The 20,378-nt window shown below is 44.5% G+C and overlaps 1 protein-coding gene across 7 annotated transcripts in view; it reads left to right on the forward strand.

Moving 5' to 3' along the window:
- FUT10 (fucosyltransferase 10) overlaps window positions 1-20,378 on the forward strand; it is a 265,015-nt gene that overhangs the window by 88,073 nt on the left and 156,564 nt on the right. For all 7 annotated transcript variants that reach the window (XM_081221152.1, XM_081221153.1, XM_081221151.1 and 4 more), the window contains one exon: window positions 10,687-10,832. In XM_081221152.1, coding sequence (XP_081077278.1) covers window positions 10,687-10,690 — 4 coding nt within the window. In that variant the 3' untranslated portion in view covers window positions 10,691-10,832. The remainder of the gene's footprint in view (window positions 1-10,686; window positions 10,833-20,378) is intronic.

The following is a 20,378-nucleotide window of genomic DNA, read 5'->3' on the forward strand; positions in this document are numbered from 1 at the left end:
TTTCTATGTTATCCTCAAACCTCCCCATCTCGAAGGCCCAGTGGTGTTGCTAGAGCTGGCTCTTACTGGCTCATGAGAACCAGCTGTCAAATTTTTAGGAATGTTGTGAGCTGGTTGTTAAAAACAGTCACTATTGGGCTTCCCTGGTGGCGCAGTGGTTGAGAGTCCACCTGCCGATGCAGGGGACACGGGTTCGTACCCCAGTCCAGGAAGATCCCACATGCCGCGGAGCGGCTGGGCCCGAGAGCCATGGCCGCTGAGCCTGCGCGTCCGGAGCCTGTGCTCCTCAATGGGAGAGGCCACAACAGTGAGAGGCCTGTGTACCACAAAAAAAAAAAAAAAAGTCACTATTAAAAATTAAATTATACAATATTACAATTAGATAAACTGTTAACAAACAAAGGTTAAAAACACTCAAAACTTCATTGCTTCTTGATTATTTTACTACAGATTTCTATTACCTATACCCTTGAAGTTATTTACTTCTATTTTACCTGCGTGGTAGAAATACTATAGAATTGTGCACTCCTGCACGTCTTCCCAACTTCACAGTCAGTGATGCCTCCTCAGGAGCTTGAAACTGGTCTTGGTGGGAGTATTTATAACATGGAAGCTGGAAAATGCCACAGATCAGGTCTAGATTTATTGTTTTATTGATCAACTAGACTTAAGAAAATGATGGAGAAGTGCTATTAATGCAGATTAAACTTAAAATTGTGTCATGTCGTTACCTGTTACATTATAAATAGTCCCCAAATTGAAGAAGTAGTCTTCCAGTATTCAAAGCTGTCGTCCAGTTTCACAAAGAGGTCGTTCACATGTCCTTGAGTAATGAGCGGTGTCCTAACGTATGTTTGTGTTGTTTCATTGTTTTATTCATTAACGTAAACAAAAATACCAACCAACGTTCATGTCAGAACTACATTCATGCCATCAATGACATGAATGGAGTTTTGCTAAATTGCATACTAAACAAGCATTTTTTCGGAGACTATTTTTGTCAAAACATTGTCGAATTGCAATTATGGATTAGCAACCGATACGAGTTTGGCAAAATAAGAGAAAGTATTCTGTGAGAATAAATTTCTACTCAGAATTGACAACAAAACCTGTTATTGTTATTGATAAATCATGTGCCGCATATCCTTTATATGAGTAAAATTTATAATATATGTGTTTACTCACGTATTTTTTTCCTGGAGAGCCAGTTGTTGAACTTTTATCAGAATACTACGGTGCAGACCTAATCCTTATCAAGGTAAGGATTTTATTTTATTTTAACGGGTGCTTTCACAACCAGAAGTTGCACTTCCGTTAAAGCTATGCGTGAAAAAGTTTGCTCACTTGACTCAATTATTCTCAAAGCCTTAACATGTAATCCACCAATCCACCAGCAGGTGTCACTGTGGTGTAGGGTCACAGTCAGAAGGACTCCAGTTTTGAGCTTCCTAGAGAAGTATGGTTGGAGTTGAGCTGCTTCCAATTAAGTTACACACTGAACACCTCCTCAAGTCTTTATAGAAAGACATGTCACACCCAGGTTCTCTGAAAGCAGGCAGCACAGTAACTGAGGCATAATCTGCTGGTTCTGTTTGCTTGCTTGTTTTGCATTTTTAACACTGCTATTACATATATGTTCAGAAAGCCCCAAATACCTTCTGTTTGTTTAGCTCTAGAGCTGTATATGGCTTGCTGTTCAAAGTGTGGTTCACGGACCAGCATCCCAAGCATTACCTGGGAGCATGTTAGAAATGCAGCGTCTCAGGCCCTGCCCCAGACCAACTGAACAAGAATCTGCATTTTATTAATGTCACCAGGGATCCTAATGCACATTCAAGTGAGTGAGAAGCACTAGTGTAAATGACCCATACGTTGACAGTTACTGTGAAGCTAAGAACAAGGTGGAAACATAACTTTCAGCTTCATTGGTCAGGAAAATAAAGTTAGTGGGCAAGAGAGCAATATTTCCCAAGAGAGATGTCTGATATTTTCCTTCGTGCGTGTTAGATTGCCTATCCTTTTTGTTTCTTTCTAAAAAAGTTTTGGACAGAAGGACCTTTCCGGAGTTTTTTCTGCACAACCTGGCCTCGGCTAACTTCCCCAGTGTTATCTCTCGCCACCTCCCTTCCACACTCTGTATTTCTACCACACTTAATTACTTGCCAATGTGACCTTCTTAAAACTCCCATCTGATACATTTCTCCACGCTTAAGGCGGCTTCCTGTAGCTCTTAGGATAGAGACGAAAATCTCTGCCATGTTTTACAAGGGTCCTAAGATCCAGCCCTGTCACACTTTGTGCTCTCCCTCCTCAGCGCCTCTCTCCTCCTTAGACTCACTGTTTAGCCTCAAGTGCTCTCTCTCCCTCTCTCTCTCTCTCTCTCTCTCTATCCTGAGACTTGGTCCATTCTGTTTCCTCTCCCTGGAATGCTCTACCTGTTACCCCAACTCATCTATTGCTTGACTGATACTTTCTTTAAAGAACTTGGGAAGCCTTTTGTAAATCCCTTGGGTGCATGAGTGTCCTTCATCCGATGATCCTCTAATCCTTGCATTTTCATTTCGTAGTGCTTATCATGTGTGTGACGACTGTTTCTTAGATGTATCTTTTCCCTGGTGGACCATCTGTGTATAAAGGATGGGAGTATGTCTGTCTTGTGCATCCAAAGAGTCTACCATGGCCGTCCAGACCTTACCTGTCTGGTCCTTGATCTCTCTGCTTTCACCACCTCCTGCCACACTTGCCTCCCCACTTCCCTTGTTCTCCCTGCTGTTCCCCAAACATACCAGTACCTCTTGCCACAGGTCTTGGTCCTTGCTGATCTTCTGTGTGGCCCCTTCCTCATTTTCTTTAGCTTTTTATGTCTTTCCACCCAACCCTAGCAGGATATCTAGAGGCAGACTTCATGGGAGGTGTGGTGATATGCCTTGGTTTAGGTCTTGTAGCACATTTGCCTTTTGTTGGATTGCTTGTTGTCCACAGATAAACACGAAATAGCTGGTCTGTACTGTACACATTTTATAAAGGTGTGACTCTGAGCAAAATTCCCTTTCCCCATGAACATCCGGTTGCTGAGGTCTGCTTCTCCACAGGCTCAGATGAAGATGATGTAGAAGAGAATGGAGAAGAGGTTGTCGTTGCCTTTGGGGAGTAAAGAGCTGGGGCAAAGGAGACTTGGAAGATGAGGGGACTGAATAATAGTGAGGATTGTTTATTGTTATTTGGTTTATCTATTAAAGTCTGAGCAATGTCTAAGACCTTTTCCTTCCTCATTACTCAGAAGTTTACAAAAATAATATTATTGATGCAGGGAAGAGACTAAAATGAAGCCAAACAATCCAAGTTGGGCTTTTTCTTAGCGTGAAAAAAAAAGTTGTTGTTTTGAGAACAAACGTGTGTCTCCATTCTTTCCTTCATTCAGCTCCCTGCTTAGAGAGCACCCACTCTATGCAACGTCTTGCGTTTTCTTACGCTGACTGGAACACTTACACACACCAAACCTCCAGCCCCTGATGAATTTATCCTTCAAAGCCTTGCAAGTTAAACTGTCTGTTCCTATGGGAAACCTTTCTCTGATTTATTCCCTATGAAGAATTCCTCACTTTTTCCCTACCTTGATGTGTATAGTTTTATTCACATGATTTAGTTTAACACATAGTTAATTCAACAAATATTTGTTAAGTGCCTACCCCGTTCCAGGAAACGTGCCAGGTGCTGGAATGATGAATGTGAAAAAGCATAGTGCCTCCCGCTAAGCGTTCACAGCCAGTTTGAGAAGCCCACTCTCTATGGACAAGACAGAACAAAAATCTCAAGCTCAGAAACGTGAAGTATCGTGGTGTGTCCAGAAGGCAGCCCCTGGCTTGGTATGACCGGAGTGTAGGGTATAAGGAAGGGATGATGGCGGAGCGTAGTGAGAGATGAAGGATGAGGCAGGCAGTGACAATAATAATATTAATATTAACTACTACTACATTTACTTGCCAGGCACTGAGCAAAGTAGTTCACAATAACACAGAGGTGTTGAGTAACCTGTGTAATACCACACAGCTTGTTGGTGGTAGAGCCAGAGTTTGACCCAGGTATGGTGCAGTATGAGAAGTTGAATTTTGTTATAGGTAAATCATCAGGCCAACAAGCATTGAATGGACCCCATCTATGCATGAAACACTTTTCTAGTTAATATGCATGTCTGTCTTCCCTATGAGTTTGATTTCTCTGAGGGATGGAAATCTTTTTCTGTTTGTCTTTGTCAACCTCATAACTAAGGGAACGCTTGGAGTGAAGCAACCATTATAAGGAATTATCATTCCTTCTCCCTTTTTCCATCCCTGCCTGGCTTAGAGCAGTGCCCTTCTACCTAAGGATTAGAGTGTCCTCTAATCAATAACCCCAGCATCTTCTCATCTCTTCCCTTTAGTGCTAAGTATTTGCTGGTGAGAAGATTTAGAAGGTAAAAGGGATTGTCATTCTTTTATTTTCCCTTAGGTCATGCTTTTTCTTAAGTGAATCTTTGGACAGAGAGCAGTTAAGATGTTCTTTGAAGAGGAAAGACCCATTTATAAGAAATACCCAAAGTCTAGGTTATGCTGATGGCAGACGAGAAACATATGAAACCTTGCAAGAACACCCCATGATGGACACTCACAATTCTTGGCTGCCCGCATTTACTTTAGAGTGAATGAAAATGACGGGAACTGGCACTTGCTTGTCTGTGGTATTGTTTGTAGCACTTGGGGACTCCTGGTCACATCATGTGATGAGTGGGGCAATCAGCCTAGTGTTACCTTTGCAGTATCAATAAGTTGTGTCATGGAAGTAATGGTCACGGGTCCAGCAGCAGACTGAGAAAAAGGAAAAGTATTAAGGAAAAGGGAACTCCCAACCTTCCAGATCCTACGTAGAGATATCAGCCTCTCTTTTAATAGACCCTGTGAGAATTAGTTTGTTTGGGGTTTTTTTTGCCATCATTATGAAGCTTTTATTAAGGGCCTCCTGGGAAGTAGTGCTCATGGGAAGTTGTTTGATTATTTTTTTAATAAATATAAAATGTAGAGTTAACAGTGTTGTGTTAGTTTGAGGCGTACAGCAAAGTGATTCAGTTAGGCATATACATGTATCTGTTCTTTTTCAAATTCTTTTCCCATTTAGGTTATTACAGAGTGTTGAGCAGAGTTCCCTGTGCTCTACAGTAGGTCCTTGTTGGTTATATGTTTTAAGTATAGCAGTGTGTACATGTCAGTCCCATATTCCCAATCTATCCCTCCCCCCACCCCTCCCCACTGGTAACCATAAGTTCCTTCTCTGAGTTGTGAGTCTGTGAGAATTAGGTTTTGTCTAAGAAAATTCTACTGTTGCTTTGCTTTCTGAAAACATACTTGAACATAATAAGTTACTATTCTTAGACCCTCTAGATGTTCTATATTTCAACTTTTCCCATAGATAGATATGACGGATCGATAGCAATATGCCTTCCCCATCTTTTCCATTCTGAAATACTTGTGTATCTCTAAAAATGTTCCATGTGATTCTTAGAGGTGGGAAAGGAAAGAATTTGATTGGGAATGATAGGACAGCTGACACAGAACTTTGACATACGGTGCATTGCTGGAAAAGCACAGAATGTAGGCAGGCTATACAGTTCCTGGGTGTTGTGTACACAGCCTAACAGTCTCTGGAAGAGTACAATACATTTTAATATTATGTCCACTAGATTCACTAGGCCTTACATAAATACCTAAATATTAAGGGAAACATCACAGTTATCTTAGGTAATGCATTCATGAGGGAGTTTAAGAATATAAATTGAAAAATGTATAGGGGTTTGTGCTGATGTATAGATGTCTGCCCAGCACTTTTCCTCAGTGGAATACCCTCTGCCTTGCTCCCCATGTCTCATGGGTGCCCCTCTGCTATTCACTGGGTGCTCTTTTCCCTTCACAGAGTTGGGTGTGGGCACACGGTACACAGTGCCCAGCTAGTGCTCCACGTTGCCCTGGCTGAGCTGATTAGTTCATGGTGAGGCAAAGGACGCACCAGTGAACAAAGTGTTTGGCTTCTATTTCTCTGCCAAGGATGGCTTTGGACTTGGGCAGATTTAGATGAGGCCTTTCCCAGTGCATGAAGATGAACAAGACAGACAGGTGCCTCTGCTGGGGACTGTTGACTCCTGCACTGATGCCTCCGAAGGGTCTGTGCCCAGAGACCGCCCTCCCTCGCAGACTGTCCCAAGTGTCCCTATGGATCCACCCACATGTGGAGGACTCTGGCCACAGCTGCAGGCTTCGCTTTTCATCTTTCTTCCTCTCCACCCCTATCTGAGACTTCTTAATAAGTCAGCTGCTTTCTTGTGTTTGTAGACAAAGTAGGGGAAAAACCTCCCTGGGTAATATCTCAGATTCCAATCACTCCACGCTTTCCTAGATGGAGCTAAGTGTGGACACAACTGGGGCTTAGAGGGAATTCTTATAGCCACTCCAAATCCCGGGGAGTTCATCAGATGGCACTGGAGGACTTGCGCCTTCTTGGGAAGCCTGCCCTGGAATTTCTATTTCTCCGGGAAACCTTTAAGCTGTCTTGAATGAGTTTATCCACTTTGGAGCTCCTTGAGACTTTAAGATAACAAAACCACTACTCTTCCCGGAAAAGAAGAAAAGGGTCCATGAGAAAAATTATTTAGACTTCTGGCTGCCGCCTTCAGCGGGCAGTTAAGATTGCCCTATTGAGTGGCCTCTGCTTATTAATAGAAGGAGTGAAGAAAGAAAAATGGAGTTAATGTTGCAATGAAGACATGACAGAGCCTCTGGTTTCCAGGATTGGCCTGAAATGAATTAAAGCCAGCTTATACCAACAAATCTGTCATGCTGCCCTGCAAACAAGAATCCTAGGCTGGGCCAACAGGAATTAGTCACGGTACACACTGGAAAACCTTACCAGACCAGGGAATGAAAAATGTGCCTCATCTGCAAAAATTACCTTTTGGAATTTGTACAGTGTTTTCCATTACCCACTTTCTTTTCTCCAAAGGCCAGTCATCAAATCTGCTTGGCTGGTTTCTGCTTCTGCTATACCATTAAGTGTAGAAATTTGTATGTGAAATGCAATCCCAACTAGCTGTGTGCCTTTGGATAAGCGACCTCATCTTTTGGGACCTGAGTTTCACCTTCTGAAAAATAAGGAGGTTGGCATCTCATGATCCTGGTACTTTAACTTTTTTGGAGATTAGAAAATAATGTATTGGACATTTATTGCCCACCTGTGAAGTGCTCATTTGGTGAAACTAAATGTTGACGATAAAGTCTTTTCAAGAGTTTCCAGCGTCTCCGGGGAGATGTGCATTTAGATAATGTGTTATAAAAAAACAGTGATAAGGCCAACAGGACTGTATGTACTTAGAAGCCATTTAACAGTGTGTCAAAATGGGTTTTTTTAATAAAGCTTTTTAAAAATTTTTAATTTTATTTATTTGTTTTTTGGCTGCGTTGGGTCTTCGTTGCTGGGCGCAGGCTTTTTATTGTTGTGGCGAGTGGGGGCTACTCTTTGTTGCAGTGCGCGGGCTTCTCACTGCAGTGGCTTCTCTTGTTGCGGAGCACGGGCTCTAGGCACGTGGGCTCAGTAGTTGTGGCTCACGGGCTCAGTAGTTGTGGCTCACAGGCTCAGTAGCTGTGGCTCCTGGGCTCTAGAGTGCAGGCTCAGTAGTTGTGGCTCGTGGGCTCTAGAGCACAGGCTCAGTAGTTGTGACGCATGGGCTTAGCTGCTCCACGGCATGTGGGATCTTCCCGGACCAGGGCTCGAACCCATGTCCCCTGCATTGGCAGGTGGATTCTTAACCACTGCGCCACCAGGGAAGCCCTCAAAATGGGTTTTTCTCTGCCCCAGAATTGTAGCTGGAGAAAGATCCCACGTATGCCACATTCCAAAGACACCCCTGAGCACACAAGCCAGTGCTGCCTCCTTAGGGCTCATTGGGAGGGACCAGAGTCGTGCTGGCCCCAGCCCCACCATCCGCTGTCAGGCGAGCGTGTTGGGAGGGCAGGGGCGTCTTACAGCGCAGTGCCCCAGGTGAGAGACCATTGCCTCCCATTCCTAAAGCCAAACAAGAGGGCTTCTAATAGAATTTTTCTTAAAGACTGGAGGGAACTTCAGTCTGTGGAGATTGGCAGCTTGCTCCTTGACTAGCCGCGTGCTGAGCTGTCGGCCTCCCGTGCGCTGTGAATGCTTTCAGGGTTATTGGTGGAGCATGCTGGAATTCTAGGGCAGAGCTTACATTGTCCTTTTGGGTCTCAGAATCTCACAAGTTCCCTGAAGTTTGGGGACATCCTTGGACCAACGGAGTTCAAATCTAGAGATTTCTGAGGATGAAGGACCCATTGCAGGAGGCCAGGCTAGCAGGCTTGATGGGTTGTAATATAAGGTGTTTGGGGAGAAGATGGGACAGCTTGCACCTCATTCAAGTTCTTCATCGGCCTTAGAGGGTGTCGGAGAGGACTCCAGCAGTCCTGGCTGCTCTCTGTGAAGAATACCAGGTTTAACCAAGAAGTAGCAGTGAGCCTGCCTAGTGAGCACAAGAGATGGTGGCACCCTTCTGGGAGAGGCCCTCAGTTGTGGAAGGTGCTCGGTTAAAGCTAATCTTTTTCTAAGAACATCATCACCCCACCTACTTGGCAGCCACCAGCCGCGGGTGGAACTAGACTGTATCAAAGTGACTTTGGGGAGAGCCCCTTACCACGCAAGGAGATTCTGGTCCACCATGCCTCCTCTCTCTTTTCAACACTTGAGGGACGTTAGGCTAGGAAAGGAGAAGGAGGAAGGGTCTAAACCAGATCACGAGACCTTCTGGTATCTCACAGGTACTGGAAATTAACGGAGTCTGCTCCACGTTGTTAAGGGAGCTACTGCCCAGTGAGGAAGAGGGAATCCACATAGCCCAATTGCAGGTAGTTCCTGTTCCATATTTATACACCAGTAAGCCAAGAAAATTTGAACATTAAGTTAAAGTATCATGGTGGCGAGACTAACTCTGCTTGGGGACACTCAAGGACTCAGTTGAGTAGAGGAGACAGGCTCCATTAACATTAGGGCAAATCGTAATTGATAAGTGATAGAGGTATGAATAAAATGCTGGGGGGGATGGAGGCAGACTAAATGGATTCTGATTGGAGGTGGACTGTTGCTCTGAAGACGTGACATCTGAGCTGGAAATGAGAAATTTGAAAGAAGGAACAAAGGGTGGGCTCTCAACGGTACAAGGATCAGAATCAAAAAGGCACAGAGAGCAGAGTGTAAATAATCTGCTATGATTGGAACAGGGGAAGGGAGGACATGCTCCCCACAGACACTTTCAGGATGCAATGATTACTATCTATGGAATACTCTCAAGTGTCCAGCCGAAACACACCTCCTAAATTCAAGACTGAAATTTCCAAAACCCTACTGTACATCTCTCTGATGATCAAATGAGCACCTCAAATGTGACACACATGAAACCACATTTGGAAAAAAGCCCACCCTTTTTTCCTTCTTTCAAATTTCTCATTTCCAGCTCAGATGTCATGTCTTCAGAGCAGCCATCCACCTCCAATCAGAATCCATCTAGTCTGCCTCTACCCCCTGCCAACATTTTATTCATACCTCTATCACTTACCAGTTATGATTTGTCCTGAAGTTAATAGAGGGAGGAAAAACCAGGATAGAATTCAAGGCTGTTCCAACTTGGCTTAACTCGCTTTTCCAGCTCTAAGGATTGTGGACTTTATATGTATTGACAATAAAACGCCATTGGAGTATTTGAGAACACAGTTTAGAACATTTTAAAGATATTACTCTGGCAAACGAGAGCCAGAGGAAGAAGACAGTAGAGAACAGATGGGCACTGAGCAGGATTTTGCAACGGTTCAGTTGAGAAGTAACGAGTGTCTGAGTCAGAGCATGACAATGAGAATGAAGATGAGGCAGCAGCTCTGAGAGTTAGTGAGAGTCACTGGATGGTGGTAAGAGCTGAAAAGGAGTCCAGCAGGGCTTCTAGCTTCGTCTAATAAGTAGGTGATGAAGGCTATGAACCACGGGAAGGGGAACAGATTTGCCAGAGAAGAAGGAGGGAGGGAAAAAAATAATGACCAACATTTATTAAGCCCCCGCTGTGTACCATCACTTTTCTGTGTGGTTTACACATATTAATTCATCTTATCCTCATCACAACTTTATGAGTAGATACTGTTATCATCTCCATCTTACAGATGAGGTTAGATAACAAATTTGGTATCATGTGTGTCGAATTTTTTTTTTTTTAGGTGCTCAGTTGCTCATCAGATAGATGTACAATAGGGTTTTGGAAATTTCAGTCTTGAATTTAGGAGGTGTGTTTTGGCTGGACCCTTGAGAGTTTTCTATAGATAGTAATCGTTGCATCCTGAAAGTGTCTGGGGGGAGCATGTCCTATTATAAGACTGAGAGAGACCCTGGGAAACTAGGAACTCTGCCATTGAAAGAACAGGGAAGAGAGGAGTGTGGCAGGGACAGCTAGCTCTCACCAAAATCCACGTCCTCTTCTTCCTGGGCACATTACCCAGCCTCCCTTGCAGCTTGGTGTGGTGGATTTCTACCCAGAAGAATGTGTGAGCAGAAGTGATGTGGCCATACTCCATGCAACCTTTCATGTGGGCTTTTCCATGTCCCTTTCCCTTCCAGCTGACTGGGATGGAGACCTCCAGGGAGACCATCATATGTAGTTGATGAATCCTCCATCAGCCTGGGTCTCTAAGTGATGCGTAAAGCAAAGCATTCCACATCCTCACCACCAACCACGATGACTTGAAACTGCACTGGGCTGTTAGGTGAGCAAAAAATACATTGTCTATTGTTCTTGAATCATTATGTATTTCTGAGTCTACTTTACAGTAGTTACCTACCCCGACCAAAGGAAAGAGACCTGCAAAAGTCATTAAGAAAATTAAAGAGGGAAGAGAATTTATCTCTGTAGTTGCATCTTATGCAGAATTCATATTTCCTTCACAAGGGAGAATGTGCTTAGGTTTGATGTGCGAAATCAGTCAGTCAAGTGACTTCCCTTATTATAAAATTTCTCACAAAACAGGTGAAGACCTAAATCCACGGGTGACTTTTTTTAAAAACTGTTTTCTCAAAACCCCTCCCCAAACTTCTGATTGCATCTGCTGTCACTGTTGAAGTAGGAGCAAGTCTAGGGTGAAACTCACTTCACACGCAGCAGGAACAAGCTTATTGCTTCCTTTCAACCATTTGACTTGTACATGCTCTGCTCTTTGCATGTACAATCTGTCAGGGTACCCTTTCTTTGCAAGCACAGCACAAAGTTAAGGTCAATCAGTGCATAATTGTAGGAACATTGCTGTGTTGAAAGAAGACTTCCTTACCCTCTGTAAGTGCTACCTGATATTGACTGAGGCATCGTAAGGAGAAAAATGCTTAATGCATCCTGCATATTTTGCAGTGCAATGTATTGTGATTACCGTGGAGGATGTATTAGAACTTTGGTTGAAAATGAAGCACCTTTCCAACAGCATTTTGCACAGGAATGTTGTAATGAGTTTTGCAGACACAAAACATACTGTCCAAATCATCAGGACACGTTTCAGACATTTTCTAGGACCAGCTGCTAAGTCATGATGCAGACACAGGCTTTCCTGCAAATTCCAGCTCAAGCCACCTGCAACTTTGAACCGTGTGTGTGTGTGTGTGTGCACGCGCACGCGAGGACATGTGTATGTGGCGTGTGTGTGCAAGAGACCTACAGAGGCTGGACAGAGACCTCACCCACTTGTAAAATTGGCATCCTCCGTATTAAGATAAACTTGGGTGGCAAAATGCTTAACTGTCATTTGAAGAGAACAAAGTCCCACATAACAGGAAAGCCTACCTTGGAAATAAGATCTAATTTGCACTGAGCACCAAAGGAAGAAAGAAGGAACTGAATGTGCCTTCCCTCCTCAATCATATCCGAGAGACATGCAGTCTCGTAAATTTCACATCAACTTAGTTTGGCCTCTAAACCAAATCTGCCGTAATGCTATTTGTAGATATAGATTGCTGTCTTTTTCATTACCGTTATCAAATGATGCATTTGCGGCTCAGCTCCGAGCTCCTTGACCCATTAAGTGGATTAGATTGCCTGTTGCCTTTGTCCTTTTGGCTTTTGCTTTACCCTCAAATATTCTACCCTTCTATTTTACGTATATAAGATACATGCATGATTATGTACGGTGTGCACATACATACGCCTGCAACTCCAATTAGCCCAGTAACCCCAGCCCTTCTGTTTTTTAAGAGGACTGTGTTCAAATCTCTTAGAGTCATCAGTCCTTCTCTGTAGCACAGCAGCAGCTGGAACCCTTTGAGGAATGGCATGTCACAAGCCCACCTCAGGGCTCCTTGTCGAGCTACGCTCAGCAAATTGGAGATCATGCTCCCTATTAAGCTCCTGGCTGGTGCATCATGGCAGACTCATTTTCTAGAGCAGCTTACGCCCCGACCCTGCATCTTTCTTGTGCATGACAATCACCACTACAGCCCACAGGAGCTGCAGCAGAAAAAAAAATACTAGTTCAGGACAGGTTTTGATGGTGCTATTAACGTGAAAACAGATGCTCTTGTATGGCTGAAGAAAAGTTAAGGGGAAACAAGCGAAGAGAGACACAAAGACCGAGGATTCAGTCCTGACTCTTGAAGCCGAAGGATAACTCCAGTAGGCTTCCATGATTGGCTAAACATTTGCTGAGGGTCCACCATGCACGATGGACTATGTTAGGTAGTGGGGAGGCGCAGTGGTGAACATGACTGGTGTTCTCAGCAGCAGCTAGGCAAGGGGGTGTAGAGTTGAACAAGTAATCTTTGTAAAGAGTGCTAGCAATTGCTATGATATATGCCCTTAGTATGAGAACAAGTAATCTTTGTAAAGAGTACTAGCAATTGCTATGATATGTGCACTTAGCATGTGAACATTCAGAAGGGGCTTCTAACATATTCTTGGGGAATCAAGGAAGACTGCCTGGAGGAAGTGCCATTTGGGCTGAGGTGTGGCAGAGTGGTAGAAGAGCTATTTCCCTAGGAGAGCTCTGAGTTCTTGGTAGGTAATAAGGAATACTCAGTAGCTTGTCTTCAATGTGGCCACCATTAGCTTTTTTCCTTGTGCACAGGTATGCCATTCCCCCATTGAGAAGTGGAGTCTATTTCTTCTCCCTGACTTTGGGCTGGTATTAGTGACTTGGTTTGACAATATAATGCAGCAGAAGTGATGTTCTGGGTCAATATCTTTGGGGAAATCCAGTGACCAGGTAAGAAGTCCAGCTATCCTGAGACCACCCTGCTATGAGAAACCAAAGTCATGTGAAGATATCTTAGAGGTTGAGTGAGATGCCAATGTAGCCAATATAGAGGTGTGATATGGGCATAACATGACAGCTATGAGACCGTTTCTCCAAGAACTGTGACCCTCAATCCTATTTAAGTATCCTTTTATTTAAAGCTTCCCAACAGAAGTTTGTTAAATCATGGCTGAGACTCCAGTGTTTCCCCACCAGACCTTTCTGTCTTACATGCCCATATTTCATAGTTTTACCTGCTCTCAGAGTGACATCTGAGGAGGGTGTGAGAACACAGTCCCCCCTCACCTTCAGACATCCTCTTTCTGACCATCACTGTTCTCTCAACTTCTCATTCCGAGTTCCCTGGCACTGAGGGGAGGAGTGTGGGAGTAGTCGCCCAAAGAACTACTGTGCAAGTGCTGCAGGTTTGCTCTGATGTTTAATCACCCGTGGAAACCATTTGTTTAAGCAATTAAGAATTTGGGCATAGGGCATTTCTAGGGATTAATGACCAGGTGGTAAAACCTGACTGCTTACAGCCTTGACAAAGACTGTTTTTCTCAGCAGGAAATGACCTGCTTCAAGGTGACTGATGATATTTACTTGGAAAATTAGATAAACAAGGGCACAGATTCATTTTGAGGGATTCAAGGATGACAGTACAGTGAAAGCATTTCTTGGGCAAGACTAGCTTCCGGGTTAGCTCATTGAAGCATTTTGCCCTTGGTTTTACACACAGAAAAGCGCTCCGTAAACATTCTTTTAAGTGTATCATAAAGGGCTAAAGTCAAGAAATGAGCAAAATATCTGTATCTCTGTTGTTGAGATATTTAAAGTTCAGCAGGAATATGAAATTGTGTGATGCAGTGGAAAGTATAGTAGATCAAAAGTTGAGGCTGGCGGGGCGGGGCTTCCCTGGTGGCGCAGTGGTTGAGAGTCCGCCTGCCGATGCAGGGGACACGGGTTCGTGTCCCGGTCCGGGAAGATCCCACATGCCGCAGAGCGGCTGGGCCTGTGAGCCATGGCCGCTGAGCCTGCGCATCCGGAGCCTGTGCTGCGCAACGAGAGAGGCCACAACAGTGAGAGGCCCGTGTACCGCAAAAAAAATAATAATAATAAGTTGAGACCAGGGCACTAGACCAGATGTGTCATTTCTTACCTTTGTGACCATGGACAAGCCACTTCACTTCTAAGTTTATTTGTGTGTAAAATGAGACGTGGAAGCAGTGATCCCAAAGGCAATCCCAGCTCTGTCATTTTGCAAGTATAGCTTCAGACTATTATCATCAAGTCATCTAGAGAAAATCTGATGCAGTCAGAACTATGATGTTGTACTGGTGTAATGCTATTCTTTTTCTGAGGCAGTCAAAGAATTCTGCACACCCCAGTCACATGGGCTACTTGGCAACCTGTTTTCATGACTGAGTGAGTTGCCCGTGAGATACCACGCTTCCCACTCTTGCCAGCCCTGTCTCAGTGCCTGACGTGCCCGCCCTCTTGCTGCTCTTCCTGGTCTTGTCCATAGAAAGCCCTTCCTACGAACAAATCAGAAAGGATAACCAATAAGCTCACAGTTATTGGGAAGGGTTTATTTCATGGATGCCAGATTTGGAAGAAGGGTCTGAATAACGGATGGGCTATTGGCAAAGAAGCCTTCGGGAAGTTCACAGGGGCTGGAAGGGAAAGATAGGGCACTGAGGCCTTTGTGCCTAGTTACAGTGATACCTGGAAGGCCAGGACAAAAGAAAGGGCCCTTGTTAGAAAAGGCAAGTCAGGAGTTAGGGTCTCTTTGTGGGATTAATTTCTCTTCCTCAAAGAACAAACTTCTGCAACCAAGGATGTGCGTTCTGTGCATTTGTGCATTTGAAGCTGTAAATTCCACAGGCATTGTATGGGGCACTGTGACCACTTGAATCACTGGGATCCACCCCCTCACCTCTGTACAGGAGGTGTGATTATCGCCATTTGGCAGATGAGAAAGTTAAGGCTTACCTAGGATAACTAATGTTCCCAAGGTCATGCAATTGAGGTCAGATACTATTATTTTGTCTGTCTGATTCCAGGACCTGTTATATCATGCTGTTTCTCCCCTCCCAGGTAAAACACAGAGCAGGTAATCTGCTTCCAAATAATTGGGAGTGAACTATGAATTTATGTATTTAATGTTAACTCCAAATGGCCGCTAACCCTTACACTATGTGCCCCAGCGCTTTCCACATGTGACCTCATTTAATGCTTACAATGTACCTTGGACACAGCTACTATTATTATCTTTTTTTTTTACATCTTTATTGGAGTATAATTGCTTTACAATGGTGTGTTAGTTGCTGCTTTATAACAAAATGAATCAGTTATACATATACATATGTTCCCATATCTCTTCCCTCTTGTGTCTCCCTCCCTCCCACCCTCCCTATCCCACCCCTCTAGGTGGTCACAAAGCACCGAGCTGATCTCCCTGTGCTATGCGGCTGCTTCCCACCAGCTATCTATTTTACGTTTGGTAGTGTATATATGTCCATGCCACTCTCTCGCTTTGTCACAGCTTACCCTTCCCCCTTCCCATATCCTCAAGTCCATTCTTTAGTCACAGCTACTATTATTAAGCCCATTTTTCAGATGGGAAAGAGTCACAGAACAGTTGAGTGGCTTATCCAAGATTCTACAGCCAGTAATTGGATTTCAACCCTCATGATATCGATAATCAACTGTATCTTAGTGCCTCTTTTGATGATTTTTCTCTGTTGATTTTGGAACGTAAAGAGTGAAAAAGGGGGCTTCCCTGGTGGTGCAGTGGTTGAGAGTCCGCCTGCCGATGCAGGGGACACAGGTTCGTGCCCTGGTCCGGGAAGATCCCACGTGCCGCGGAGCGGCTAGGCCCGTGAGCCATGGCCGCTGAGCCTGCGCGTCCGGAGCCTGTGCTCCGCAATGGGAGAGGCCACAACAGTGAGAGGCCCGCGTACTGGGGAAAAAAAAAAAAAAAAAGAGTGAAAAAGAACACCAGTAAAACCAATAAAAGATTGGATGTGAAAAAAGTTTCGCCTCCACACCACATGGCTTAATCATCACAAGGGGGAGCATGGCAGTGAGAAGGGAACATGGCAGTGAGAAGGGAGCATGGCAGTGAGAAGAGAACACGGATTTTCTTTGTGGTCCCAGCTGGAGAGGCTGCAGAGCAGGCACACAGCCCATTCTCACGCGGAAACAGTGGGATTCAGCTCTGGCAAGGGAGGCAAAGGACAGAAACATAAGCCGCCATCAATTGATTTCTTTTTAAACATTAGAGGGGGGAAAGTAGGCAGATGATAACTCAGCACTTTAAAGCTTTGCAGATTGTGATGGTGTTAATCAAATCTCTAGGATAAGATAGGCAGAGTTAGATGAGCAGAAGAGGATACCTAGAGGTCATGACATGCTGTGTGTTCTGACTGCCACAACTACTGCCCTAACTAGCTTAATTTTCCCCAAAGCCAATAAATCGAGAGGGAGGAGACTCCACAGAGTGGAGTGGGGCTTAAGAGTTAGAAGACATAATTTCTAAGCACAGTCTTACTGATTCTAGGTTCTGTATGAATCAACTGTGCAATATGGTTATTTATTTATTTATTTTTAACATCTTTATTGCAGTATAATTGCTTTACAATGGTGTGTTAGTTTCTGCTTTATAACAAAGTGAATCAGCTATACATATACGTAGGTTCCCATATCTCTTCCCTCTTGCGTCTCCCTCCCAAAGAAGTGGGCACAGTTGTGTTTGCACCATCAGATATAAAGTACACAGATAAAGAATAAAAATAAAGAATGTCAGAGGTGATGGTCCCGTTTTATTCTGGGTTGGTCAGAGCCCACCCAGAATAGGGTATCAGTTCTAGGCACCATATTCAGAGAGAGTACAGCTGGGGCAGAGCCACCAGAATACTCACACCTATTAGCCCCCAAAAGAAGGGAGGAGTATGACTGGGGAGGGGCTAAGGTTGGAAAAGAAGCTTTCCCGAAGAGGTGACAGAAAAGGTATGGATCTCGGGCACTGGCGGGATGACACTTTCCTAGAAAATCAGAGGGAAAAACCTACTGCCATTCAGAGCAACACACAAAGTGTGTACAATCAAGTACTCTTGGTAGTTACATTTTGCTCTTATAACCAGAAGTTGGTTTTCCCTGACTACGCTTTTAAAATTGCACTCCCTGGGCTTCCCTGGTGGCGCAGTGGTTGAGAGTCCGCCTGCCGATGCAGGGGACACGGGTTCGTGCCCCGGTCCGGGAAGATCCCACATGCCGTGGAGCGGCTGGGCCCGTGAGCCAAGGCCACTGAGCCTGTGCGTCCGGAGCCTGTGCTCCGCAATGGGAGAGGCCACAACAGTGAGAGGCCCGCGTACTGAAAAAAAAAAATTGCACTTCCACCTGGCCCCTTTCTCCATCCCATCTCCCTAATTAAATCTCCTCGATAGTCTTTATCAACACCGGGCATGCTTTATTCCTTTATTTATTTATGATCTTCACCTATTAGAAATTACACTCACAAGGGTGTTCATTGTGCCTTTTCCTCCCACTGTATTCCCAGAGCCTAGAATTGTACCTGACACAGAGTAGGTTCTCAGTAGATATTAATTAACAGCAGATGTTAATGGATGAATGAATGAATGAATGAATGAATGAATGAAGAGACACCAGCAGCAGCAATAGTGGGATATGGAGGAGGGTGTTCACTGCCTGGATGCTAGAAGCACAGATGACTCTGACCATGGGAGAGTGTGAATGTCTCATCAGGTGGCGGTTGTATCAGATGATCATCTCTAGACCAGTAATTTTATGAAACTTCAGGGAGATGAAGAGAAAGGATAGAAATTGCTTTCTGAGGATTTGATGTAAGGTATGGCTCTGAGCTGTTGCCGCAAACTGAACAAAATGAAGTCTAAGATGAAACATAAAGGTTTTCCGTTGCGGAGGAGCTAACAATCAGGGTGGAAAAGGAGCTGTCACGAGCTTTCTTAGTTTGGGTGGTCTTTGGCACCAGGAGAGATTTTTGAAAAACTTTATTGGAATAGAAAAACCCATGAAGCCGTTAGTAGAACTAATGTGTCACAGCTGAAGGTCTACGGTACAGAAAGGCAGGTGACGTGACCAGGATGAGGCTGGTGGCCTTTCTCAGTACTCTAGGGGAAAATCCTTTCTCTTCCTAGCTTCTAGTGGTTGCCGGCAATCCTTGGCGCTCCTTGGCTTGTAGACGGATCATTCAAGTCTCTGCCTCTGTTGTCACATGGCATTCTCCTTGTTTGTCTTCTGCCTGTGTTAAAACTTCCCACTTCTAACAAGGACGCCAGATATTGGATCAGGGCCCCACGTGCTCTACTGTTTACCTGATTATATCTGCAAAGGCCTCACTTCCAAACCAAGTCACATTCACAGGTTCTGGGAGTTAGGACATGAACAGGTTTTTTGGGGGAGAAACAATTATATTCACTACAAGAACATATCAGAAACACCCGACTGGGCATCTGAGCCCTGGAATCGATCAGTTTCTCTTGGAAGGTCAGACCCTGCCTCCCACCCGGACTTTTGGGGATTGTGTGTGTAGCAGGAATAGGGACCCTCCTGCTATCTCCCTTCCATGTTCAAAAATTGCAGGAGAGTTCACCCTCCCAAACTTTGACGTTGTAGGAAAAGTAAAACATAAAAGAAAACCATTTCATTTCAAAGTCTTTGCTTGGGTCTTTGCATAGCCAAGGTAAGGCTCTCAAGGGGCAGATTTCTCTGTAATGAGATTGTAGTTAATATTATGGTTGCTTCCCCTTAGATGAGAAACTGATGATGTTTCCCTCTCCCTTGCCAGCGATTGGCTCAAGCCAATCTGGACCGATATGATTTATTTATTATTCATTCATACAACAAATACCTACTTGCCAGGTACCTTGAAAATGTGGCTGAAAATGTGGCTAAAAATCCTCTGTGCATAAGATTGTGACCTCTGTGAATTATTGACTTTTAAAGATCAAAGTTACAAAGATGTCTAAAAGATCATGGAGGAAAATGGAAGTTTGTCCAGAAAATGAGAATTTGCAGATAACTTTCACTTGGCACTCAGGTCTTCACGGTTACTCTGATGGCGCTGAGGCTATATATAATAGCATATAAGGCAAGGAAGAGAATAGGCTTGTTTGAGGTTTCTGCAAAGAAAAGCCAGGGTCCCTCTCCCACCGGATGTGAACAAGGATCTGTCGCTGTCACAGATGCTAATTATGAGGGAAGCAGCCCTAAGATAAAGCTGATGCTTTGTTCAGCAGAGCAGGGGAAGGGAAAGAGCTTGAGTCTCTGATGATATGGTTGAGTAACTGAACCGACCAAACCTTCTATCAGGGCATTCTGTATTATGAAAAAAATGAGTTCTAAAAATAAATGTTGCGTTGGGTTTGGGCTGAGTTTCCACTTCTTGCATGCTAAAGCATCTCATACAGGCATCATCTCTTTTGCTTTTCTTAAGTTCTGCACAGCCTGAGAGCCACAGAATAGAGCGTTGTGGCCCTGCTCTGCTTAAAAATGTTCTGTTTTTACTGTGGGTTGTCGTAGGAGATTTTAATTGTGTTTTGAAACAGGAGACATTTGGTGAAAGGAGAGCACATCGGTGGACAGGAAAGCAAGGCTAGGAACTAAGTTGTGTTTTCAAGGGGACCACAGCTCACACGCTTGTCTTTGGGGAGCTTTTTCTATAGAGCACACAGTTTAAAACCTCCCCCTTCTCTTTTTTTTTTTCAGTGCGCAGGCCACTCACTGTTGTGGCCTCTCCTGTTGGGGAGCACAGGCTCTGGACGCGCAGGCTCAGTGGCCATGGCTCACGGGCCCAGCTGCTCCGCGGCACGTGGGATCTTCCCGGACCGGGGCACAAACCCACGTCCCCTGCATCGGCAGGTGGACTCTCAACCACTGCGCCACCAGGGAAGCCCCCCCACCCTTCCCTTATAGTAAACCTTTTCAGTTACCTTCAAACTCAGTAAAGTCTCAACAGCCTTGATTATTGTAACAAAGAAAGAAATGACGGGGGTTGGG

The sequence above is a fragment of the Mesoplodon bidens genome (genome assembly GCF_964165515.1).
Source record: "Mesoplodon bidens genome assembly, chromosome: 20".
In the NCBI taxonomy this organism is placed as follows: Eukaryota; Metazoa; Chordata; class Mammalia; order Artiodactyla; family Ziphiidae; genus Mesoplodon; species Mesoplodon bidens.